Source organism: Asparagus officinalis, chromosome 7, assembly GCF_001876935.1.
Source record: "Asparagus officinalis chromosome 7, Aspof.V1, whole genome shotgun sequence".
Taxonomy (NCBI): domain Eukaryota; kingdom Viridiplantae; phylum Streptophyta; class Magnoliopsida; order Asparagales; family Asparagaceae; genus Asparagus; species Asparagus officinalis.
Genome location: NC_033800.1, coordinates 131,541,097 through 131,552,911, shown reverse-complemented (window position 1 = coordinate 131,552,911; position 11,815 = coordinate 131,541,097). Strand labels below are relative to the sequence as shown.

At 34.9% G+C, this 11,815-nt stretch overlaps 1 protein-coding gene across 1 annotated transcript; it reads right to left on the bottom strand.

The window, feature by feature from the left end:
• LOC109850435 (agamous-like MADS-box protein AGL61) lies at nt 6,292–10,548 on the bottom strand. The gene is made up of 3 exons (XM_020420451.1): nt 10,296–10,548; nt 9,522–9,590; nt 6,292–6,581 (listed from the first exon to the last, which is right to left on the bottom strand). Exons 1-3 carry the CDS (start codon nt 10,531–10,533, stop codon nt 6,496–6,498), a joined length of 393 nt encoding a protein of 130 aa, XP_020276040.1. The 5' UTR covers nt 10,534–10,548; the 3' UTR covers nt 6,292–6,495.

Genomic DNA, 11,815 nt, shown 5'->3' with positions numbered 1-11,815 from the left:
ATGAGGACCGAATTGGGCTTGGCAAAGATTTAAATTCGAAGTGGGCTGGACTTTGCTTCACAAATCAAAGGAAATATAACTTGGGCCGGACCTAAAAGAGACTTTGCTGCATTTCATTTTTTCTCAATCAAGACCGGACCTCTTTGGCTGAAGTTTTCTATGGGCTGAAAAATCAAATACATATTTGTTTGATTAGCTTCAAAGGACCTGGGCTGCATTTATTTCTACATGGCCGGATTTACAACTTGCAATGGACTTGATGGATTAAAGTATTTGGATTAAAGTATTTGGACTTGCAATGGTTGATTGCTGCAGAGTTGATGGACCGGATCTGATTTCTTGTCTGTGAAAATCAAATGAAAATCAATGAAGCCTCTTGTGATTAATAGAGTAATCAAAAAGCAAATTCAAAGCGTGTGAGATAGTGCTTGGGGGCTCAAGACAAAGTCCAATGGCCCCTCTTAAATTATTGAAGATTACTATTAAATAGGGGTAGAGAGTGAGGGGTAGAGGTGTTGAAAATTTTTGTACTGTAACTCCTTTGGAGAGGAGGGCTACTCTTTAATTGGCAGAAAGGCCCTTCCAAAATTGTAACTTTTGTGTGCAATTAATAATAATAATTTTTTCACCACCTTTAATTTTCTCTCTCTCCTTCGTTGGACCGAGATGAGCATGAAGATGAAGATGGAGAATTATTTGAAGGTTCCTGCATTTCTTTTTCTCTTTTATTGCTTATTAGTTTAGACTTTATTTCCATGCTTGTAATTAAGATTTTATTTTCTTGTTAAATAGCCAAGAGGCTTAGAACCCTCTTCCCTAGATTTAATTTCAATGCTTATAGAATAGAATTAAATTTCTTGCTTTAATTATTGCAATTTTATTTCATAGCTGTTAGATTTACACTCTTATTTTGGTAGTTAGATTTTAATCTTCTTTGTTAGTACTATTTCACCTTGAGGGCTAAACCTCTTGGGATTTAGTTTTGTTCTTTTGTTCATTTATTTTGTTTTGATTCGCTTTAGGCTAGAACCCTCTAGGGGACATCACTCTTTTCTAAGAAGTGGGTTCAATTGTAGCATTCCCATATCTATAATTGAATCCACCATCTTTAATTTCTTGCATTTTCTTTTATTCTTGAATTTTATTTTTTTTTATTCTTGATTTTTATTTTTATTTTCCTTCTTGCCTTATTGATCATATTTATTCTTTGTCATATCCACTCTCACTTATATCTCGTGCCGATTTACACACTATCACTTCCACTCTCTCTATCTCTCCACAATCACATTCACTTATCACTCCTACTTGTCACACACACAACATAAGAACCGATTTTATATTTTCTCCTACAAAACACCTTCCTCGTGGGATCGATATCTTAAATACTATAACTTGACACGGTTGTGCACTTGCAACCTTTTTGGTACATGTTTATGCCGCATCAGGAGAGCCCGCAGTCTAGACTGCATCTCTGAAGTTTGTATTCTTCATAGTCGATTGATAGCCCGCCTGAGGATGCGCTCGCCCAGCAACCAAGTCAAAAAAGAAAAAGAAAAAAAGAAAGAAAGGTGGGAGCAGTTGATTAAATGTCCACAAATTGGAGAAATTCGCCACAGCATTAGCCCATGACAGGAGGTGAATCTTCCTTCTACTATCTGCCTCACCCCATAAGAATATGCGCAACTTTTAGTACAAGTTACCCAAGATAAATATTGGTCATGCCATAACTTAAATTTTTTCAAGAAGCTCCATTTCACCTTCTCGAAGAGCATAAACAATGAACAGTAGTTTGTGTGCTTGTTCTGTTATAAATTTACCCTCAATCATTTGAAGCTTTAAGAACTTGGACAAAGAATATTTTTCAAGACCGAGGTCTTCAATATTATACTTTATGTGCAGATCATCATATAGTGCCTTTATAGTGGCCAAAGAAGAACAATGGATATCGAAGAGCACATTGAACATTGCCAACAAAATACATCCTCTGGCTATTTGATCCTTCTTCGTCCACTGTGCAATTTTATTTACACTATTAGAATCTTTTTCATCGAGTTTTGGGCAATCTGTCAGTATCATTGCTAACAATTCCTGTCGTCAGTCAAAACTTCATACGTTGTTACCAACGTTTGAAGAACTAACCTGCGAACTTTTCTGACATTTTAGACATGTTCATTTTAGGGGTAAAGGCACCTGAACCAACTCCTGAAAGAGAAGACATAACTCCAGACAATAATAATTTTAAGATTGCTCGGAAAAAATAAGAATAAAAACAGATCCAAAATTAAACAAAACAAACCACACAAGAATGAAAGAAAAGAGTAGAGTGTTAATAAAAACATTTCAAATAGACTTAAAGTTCGAGATACTTTACAAACTTACCGTATCGCCTTCTAAACGGAGGACTGACCTTGAAGAAATTATGTCCTGCCTACATTAGCATTGGGTCTGCACAATACTTCCGAGGATGAGACTGCAGCAGTCCAAAGAAGCGTCTCTTCTGGTGAACACCTCAATTACAACTTTAGTTCACCAGAATCTTCGGTACTAACAACTAATAGAATTGTAAAAAGACAAGAGAAGAATTTATTTTTCTATGTGTTTTAAATAAATGGAGAGTCCCATTTATAGGGTTCATGAGAGCTAAATGATTAGACAAAGCTTTGAATGTCAGTTATTGCAATGTTTGTAATATCTGTAATAACTATGATTCAAGTCTTGTAACATTTGTAACGTACGTAATGTTTATACTAGTTTAAATATAGCACATGTAAAAGGAGCACACGCCAGTGCACGTGCTGGGCCGCGCCCCTGGCCCATGCGCAAGAACACGCACACACGAGCCCACTCGCACGTGCCCACTCGTGCGTGCCCGCTTGTTTCCTCACACGCTCACTTATATATAGGGGTGTCCAAACGGGCCAGCCCGGGCAGGGCAAAACCAGGGCTCAGACCCAAGCTCGGGGCACACCGGGCAAGGTCCAGGCCTGGACGGATCTGAGCGGGTCGGGCTCAGGGCTGGCCTGGGTTTTTTTTTTTGGTTTTTTTAATTTTTATTTTTGTTGTTTTTATTTCTTTAAATTTTCAATAATACATAACTAAAAATTAAATAAAATTTTAATAAAAAATCATATTATTATTTATTAATTATTTGAAATTACATAAATTATAAATACAAAAATTATAAAAATTAAAATAATAAAAATAACTTCTTTATTAATAATTAGTAAATTATTTAAAATTATAAATTTATTTTGGAATTCGTCGCATCATAATAGATGAGTAATCCCAACTAGGTTGACACCTACTTATCTATATCTCTATCATTTGCAACTGTTTTCAAAATAATTTATTATAAATTTTTAGCTAAGAAATAAAAATTATAATTTGATGAATATTGTTTACTCTTTATATCTATCTGCTAGTATTTTTAGCTAAGAAATAAAAATTATAATTTGATGAATATTGTTTACTCTTTATATCTATCTGCTAGTCTCAACTCTTCAAATTTATCTTCAATACTGATGAATATTGTTTACTCTTTATATCTATCTGCTAGTCTCAACTCTTCAAATTTATCTTCAATACCAGCCATCTGATCGATGTCTTGCGTTCTCTTCTTGTACCTCTACTAATCCTATAAGCACATGACCGCCTGTACAGTATACGGATCTAACAATGTCCTGTGGTCGTCGATCAAACGTCTTGTTGTGCTGAGGGCGGATTCCGAAGCTACCGTGGAAACATGCACTATCAGTAAGTCACAAATCATGATGGAAAGTATAGGATATGAAATTGTTCCATATCTTTCCACCATTGCAAAATATCTAAACTATTATTTTGATATTTAATTAATATTGCAGTTAAATATTGATCAATTTTATAAACCTCCACTGATGATCTAAGTCTAGATCCACCAGTTAGCTCAGCTACCATTGCATGCCTATCAAAACTTACAATTTTTCCCGACTTGATATCATAAAAGCAGAAACTGTAGGCTGATGTGTAGCTACACCATATTTAGCTGCGTACTCATCATGATCTTTAAAATAATTTCTAATAATATTATGATGAGTAGTAGCAGTAATGGTTTGACCATCATTAGTGTCTATAATTATATTACCATACAAGAAATTTAACAAACTTCGAAGGTCAATATCCTTCATACACGGATCAATAAGAACCCACAAGCCAAAAATAATAGGAATAGGCATAAAATATTTATTAAATTTACTTTCCATTTAAAAAATTATATTTCTAAAATAATTATTCGTACGATAATTATTAAAAAATTTTGAATATTTAAAACTTGTAAAGCAGCTAAAGTAATGGTTGGATAATAATAGTCAGATAATAACATTGTAGCATCATAAAAAACTTATAACATTCTTTTAAATTACTTATAATTGTCCATTCATCTTTAGTTATTCCATACATACTACCAGAGCTAGAACTAGAAGTATAAAAAGCAATAAAATTATTTATAATTTCTTTATATTCTATTGCTACACTTACTATTGCATAGATAGAATTCCACCTAGGGTCAACATCTTTTAGAATTAGTCTGAGTTTTAAATTTTTTTCTTTTACAGAATTAATTCCATCTTTTAATTCTTTGTTCAAAAGCATTATGAGCATAAGATATTGATCTAACATTTTCTATCATGGGTTTAATTTCACCAAATGTACTATTTAAAATATGACAGACATATCTACTATGAAAAAGATCACCACGACATGGCAATAGCAGAGATGTTTTAGTATAATCAACAACTACATTATTATTAGTTGTATTATCTAGTGAAAAAGAAAATATTCTTTCTGATATTTGTAATTTTGTAAGTTCTTCAATTATTAAATTTTCAATATTAATACCAGTAAGTGACTGTTCAAATACAATAAAAGAAATAACTCTTTTAAATATTTGTCAATTTTCATCAATCAAGTGTGATGTGATACATAAATAACCAGTTTGTGCTTTAAATGTCCAAATATCAGAAGTTAAAGAAAATTTACAGTTTAAACTTTGAAAATAAGAAATTATTTTTACTTGTTCCTCCTGATAATATTTTAAAATATCACGTTTACAAGTTTGATGAGAATTTTTTTAAATGCGGGGTAAAAACCATCTGTAAATGAATCATTAAATTCATCATCTTCTACTAATTTAAAAGGAATGTTTTTAAGAATGATAAACCTGATGACGCATTTCCTAGCTCGGACTGCGTCATAATTCCAATTACCGAGACTACCAGAATATGAGGATTTGAAGAGCATAGATTGTCGAATATCACCTTGAGGCGTCTGACCTTTGTTGTGTTTATCTAAATGATGTTTGAGGTGGTTGGTGTCGCTCTTATGATGAGCTTGGAAAATATAGCCGCACAATGCACACTAAACCTTCTGGGTGAGAAACCTACCGTGTTCATCCCTATTGACGTCTACCTTCTCGAAAAAATTCCACACATCGAATCTCGGCCTTTTAGGAGCTCTTGGTGTAGTAGAATTATCACCATCGGATTCGGAATCAACATCGGTAGGAGTAGGAGTAGTTGTACCTCCTGTAGTAGGACTCATTTCGAGAGTTGGGTTTTGCCATTCATTATCAGATGAGGAAGCCATTTGATTAAAGAATTAGAGAGCTAAAGCGATTATTAGAGAGTATAGGAGAGTATAAGAGAGTATTAGAGAGACGTAGATGAGTTTTGGATGAGAAAAATAAATAAAAACCCCCTCTATTTATAGAGGCAGACCCCTAGACAAATGACCAAAATAGCGTTAAATTTTGACCGTTTTTTTAACCATTTTTTGGAGTATTTTGGTCAAAAGGCCAAAAATGGTCGTTTATGGTCGTTACGACCAGGCCGGACCGGCCAAAATGGTCACTTTTGTGACCGTTATGGCCAGTCCGGGCCGGGTCGACCGGCTTTTGTCATTAAACAGTCACTTAAGTGACCGTTTGGGCTGGGCATGCCCAGCAAGTCTGGGTCGGGTCAGGCCCGATACAGGCGCCGAGGAGACGGTCCGAACTCGGGCCCGGAAACCGGTTTGGCCCAAACCCAGGCCCGAGCTGGCCACCGGGATTTGGACACCCCTACTTATATACCAACACAAATGTACAATTCTAACACCAACTTTATACCAAATACAACACGTATGTAAGCTTGAACCAATTAAAATGCACTCAATTAGTCAATGTTGGACTAAAACCCACATACTACTAATTAAACACATTTTAATTTTCATCTATGAAATCCAACCATGTAAATAGTATCTTGCCATAAAATTCCTCCTTTATTCATTTATATCATCATGTTTTTCATGGGGAAGGGCTCAAAACCACCTGCTGGTATGCGGGCGGTGCAGATAGGATGCATACTCAAGCAATTGTAGAACATCATAAATTTTTTAGTTATTACAGATATTGTTTATCAAATATCTTAAGCTTCATGAAGTCTAAGTTCACATGTTAAGACATTGCCAACATGATGCTATTATTCAGTAGAATCCACCGGGCTTTGTACCACTTGGTTCATGCTGGTTTCCTTCGAGCTTATCTGGATTCACTAAAGCAACAGAGTTCCCTGCAAATAAATAAATAATCAAATAAAATTTGAAAAGCATCACACCAGGGGGGAGGGGTAATGAAATACAATCATCAATAAAACAGTCATGATTTAATCAAAAATGATGTGTATCAAACTAAACTATTTATTGTCACTATGATGTCAGAGACCATTGAAATTAAAAAAAGGGAAAAGAATTTTATGTTTATCATTCATTATGAAGAAAAAGATAATACCTCATATTACATACCTTGCAAGTTCTTTGAAAGGAAAACTTTAATTAAAAAAAAGAATCCAATTATAAACAAAACTCCTAAATTAAGAAGATCCTTTAACATATGCATTGAATCTATAAACCTCTATTGATGGCAACAATATTATTGCTAATCCTTTATCTCACTGCTAATGATTCATGAGAAAACATACTCTCAAAATTTTATAATAGATTTTCTTCACTAGCCAACTGGTAATTAAAGGAATCCATGTCCTGATTTTATCGATGTAAAATAGGAAGTATAAGAATGAGTATACGGGCATAAAACTTTTTGCTTTTCTTGAATGAAACTGAGCATGATTCACTGGGCAGGTTTCGTCCATATTATCTATAGGATTCACATACCATTTAAAATTGACAGCCAATTCTCAAGTTAATTATGTTTAATAGAGAAAATTTGTATTCACTTTTGATTTGGCAAAAAGAAGGTATTGTCAAATGTGGCATCTTAAGTTTCTAGAGAAAAGATTCACAAAAAGAGTTTCCTATAATACTCACAACAGAAAATGGAAATAAATACCCATGAAGACTTTTACCATTAATTTAAAAACGATCATTCAGTATGACACCTACAAACTAATTGAACTAGAAAATAGAAGCAACATTTTACCTAAGGGTCCGGGACCGGGACCAGGCCCAAACCCGATCGGGCCCGAACTCAGCCCGGGCCGGGGACTAGCCCGGAATACCCGGGCTGATTGGGCTCTGGGTCCGAGCCCGGGTTGTCTTGGTGGAGCTCAGGCCCGGCCGGTTCTTATATATAGATAGTATTAACTATATTTATATTATAATATAATTACATTATGATCCATGGTCATTTAATTGGTGCCACGACTATATATATATATAGTATATTATAAAATATATATATATTATATATATATATATAGCTATATATATAACTTATATATATAGTATATATTATATATATTATATATGTTAAAAAAACTTATATATATATATTATATGGAAAAAGTGCTTCTAACTGTGACGTCCCTTAGAATAAATCATCCTCACTAGTGAGCTAGGCCTAGTAGATGGCCACATGATTGGCGTACATTGTGGATTGATCCGGTTCAGTTGAAACATCTGAGGGGTCCGACATATTCTAAAACTTCCAATCATACAAATTATGGGGTTGAGCCATCGTGCGTTCGGACCTCCCCGAAAAAGTGCGAATTCGAGCTAGGCGGTCTTCTATCTCCAACGTTTGATACCCAAGTCTCAGTGCAATCAGCGACAGCGCAAATGTCAGGTGGAACCGACACGAGAGAAACTGGCACCCAGGAAGACAAAACATACGAAAAAGTATGAAAAAAAAGCGGTGTAATAGGGACAGAAAACAAAAAAAGAGACCGAAAGTGATGAATCGGTAAAGCAAAGAGCGGAATGATGGAAAGGTTGCACAACAAGAAAATGAAATAGCGGGGTGGAAGAGCGAATCACTAATGAAAACGAACGAAAGAGGAAGTAAAAGAAAGAAGATCGACCACAAGTGAGCGCGACAGAACAACGCAACGCCAACGCATCTGGTCAAGGCCAAGAGCGGGCACAATAAACACACAACGGTAAAAACAAAAAAAACAGACGAAGGCACCTCAGCGGGACAGGTTCAACTGCGGGACTGGCCGACGTCGAAGAAGCGGCTCTACTCAAAAACGCGAGCCCAAAACATGACCAAATCCGGCAAGGGCAGACAACGCGGGGCCGCGGCACCCTTGTGTGCCCGTCCACGGCGACTAGAGTCAGAAACAGAACAGCATGTCCCACACCGACAACCAGGCCCGTGACTGGTGGAGGCCTCCCGGTCGGAAAAAAAAAACCCAGCCTCATTGTGAAAAGTTCTATTCCATTCGAAACGCTTAAAATGTACGACGGTGGATGAATTGTGTCAAACGACAACGGGTTCATCCCAAACTGGATGTGTGGGGTTTGTAGGAGTATGTAAATCGAAGGTAACGGCCCCCAGACCAGAGTCATCCATAATACTAGCATCAAATCTGTGATTTTAGTCCGGTCCTTAGATGATTATCTAAGGCGTCGCTTTAGAACACTTCTGCCATATATATTATATATATATATATATATATATATATATATATATAAAGCATGATATAGTACTAAGAGTATAAGCATATAAGATATATATAATGTAGTTATAAGTATACTTATATGTGTATATTATAGAATTACAGTTATATAAGTATATATAAGTGCATAAGTATAATTATATATAAGTATGTTGCATCTAGTATATATAAAAGTATATCAGTAAACTGTATAACTGTACTTAAATAAGCATAATGTAAGTATGTAATAAATACATATATAACTATATAATACATATTTATAAATAAGTAATATATACTTATGTTATTCTCTCTCTCTCTCTCTCAAGTTATAAATTATAAGTATATACAATATATTTATTTATAATATATGTATATATAATATATAGCTATATAATAATATGAAAGCATATACTAATACATACTTATATAAATATAATAAGATTAATTTAATTTTTTTAACAAAAAAAAAGAAAACAACCGAGCAGGCCTGGTGCCCAGCCCAATCGGGCCCGGGCCACGGATTTTGCCTGGCCAAGACCCTGTTTTACGGGCCGATCCGGTTGGACATGGCTAATTTTACCCAAAAAATTTAAAGGAACGATCTTTTTATACCTTGACTTCCGCTAGGACCCGGCTGATTTGCTCCGAGATCCGACGAGTCCGCCACAGTAAAACGATTTCCTTTACAGAAAAAAATTAAAAATAACAAAATATAATTAGAAGCTTATTAAAAAATAAATTAATCTCTATAACAAGCAATAAATTAATCATAAAAAAAATTCTTCTAAAAAGTGACAAAGAAAGTTGCCATTTAAGCTAGCTTGACTAGCTCATCCGTGGTCAAACGGGCTGAACAACATATCAGGGTTCATTGCCATGTCAAAATCATTAATCACTAGACGGACAGTTGTCTAAAGGAGGGTTAGTCCTAAGATATACTCCATGTGTTGGATTTACTAATGTTCTAGTTTTATTTTTGCACATGAAATCCATATTAAATTTTTCCGGTTATTTTATCGTCAGAGAAAGAGAAAATTATTTTTTGACAATAAGACCCTTTAAGAGTGAAAGAGTAAATAAACACACATAAGTCTAAAGGAGGGTTAGTTCAAAGATATACCCCATGTTTTAGATTTACTAACTCTCTAGCTTTATTTCTGCAGATGTAACCATAATCAACTTTTTTTCACTATTTTACTGTCACAGAAAGAGACTATTATTTTTGGACAAATAGAACCCTATGAGAGCGAAAGAGTTAAAAAAAAGTCACTCATGGGACCTATTAGCAAATATAAAATAAGACAAAAGTAAGTTTAAAACAACGATTTTACAGGGAGTCTATCCGAAATTAACTTAAAAATAATATAAAATATGTTTAAAAATTACCATTGTGGACCTCGTTCATATCTCGACCCATCCTCGAGCTGTCGAATAAGTATGGCTTGCCCATGGGTGAGTACAACAAGACAGCGACTTCAGCACCATATAGAGTAGCGAGCTCGCTGGCTTTAGAGAAAATGTCAGTTTTGTACTTTGAAAAGCACACGCGACGAGCATCTTCGCTCTCAAGCCTTTTCATCTCAATCTTCTGCTTTTTGATGGTTATCTTCTTTTTACTTGGCATAGTGGTTTGTGGGAGAAGTTAGGGTTTCTGAATAGCGCTTTTTTTATAGAGAAGGGAGGAGAGAGAACGTAATGATGTGATTTAGGAAATTATTTATTGGAATATGTATACAATAGAACATTTCACGTGCGAGCTAAAATAGTTTTAATCAGAATCATCCTTTAATTCCTGATGGATGGCTGAGAAGGGTTCTAGGCATCTCGTTCACATGTTCTGAGAAAATTCGTAACTCGATTAATTGGAATATTCTTATTAATTTGGTGGTTAATTAATTTTTGGTTGACAGTTATCTGTAAGTATTCTGAGAAATTTTATATGAAGATAAATACTTTCTATATTTGCAATTCAACCGTTTTCTAGAAGGAGCAAATTTTTTAAGTTGGTCAAAGTAATCATTAAAAGGTTAAGTGACTAGCGTATGCATTGCATTGGTCATGTTTATCTTCTTAATTCATAGTGATGAAAATGTTGATCGCTGCGGAAGCTAAACAACCAAACCAACGTGCTACGAGAAATCAAATCAAACAAACATCGAGAGAAGGCCAAACAAACCAAATCAATGCCACAAATACAAACAACCAATTTTAACGTGGTTCGACAAGTTGCCTACGTCCACGGGGAAAGAAGGGGATAGGGTTTTTCACTAATAGAGAAGAAGAGTACAAACTAAGATAACAAATCACTCAAACTCACCAATTAATCTTACCAACAAATCTATAATTCTCTCCAAACGAAACCCTAACCAATAGCTTAAAAAATACCTCTTTTCTGTGCTCCAAATATCTCCAATTTTCTTTTCAATTCTCTCTTCCAATTGTTCCATATATATAGAAATCCTAAAATCATAAACATACTAGGAATTCTAAAACAAAAAATAAAACAGATTAGGAATCCTAATATCCTGTTACCAAAACAGATTTGGAATCATGTTATAAAAACAGAATTAGAATCTGCTATCCAACAATTCTCCACATCGGCGAAGTTTTCCCAAAACTAAGCCGACACCAATACCAACCAAACGTCTCACTTGTTGTGTCTAGTACGAAGTGGAACAAATTCACGACAACAGACTCAATCCACAACAAGTCGAGAACCCAAACGAGAATGCGAACAAACTCCAAATGACGGTATCAACTCACCAAATTGGATGCGCCATAAATGACTGTCTACGTATCCTCTTATCCAAGGAATCAAGCATTCACGTAGTTCACCCAAACGGCCTCCAAAGGCCCTCAATCAAATAGAAAAGTTTGCAACTCTTTACCAATATCACCAACGGATC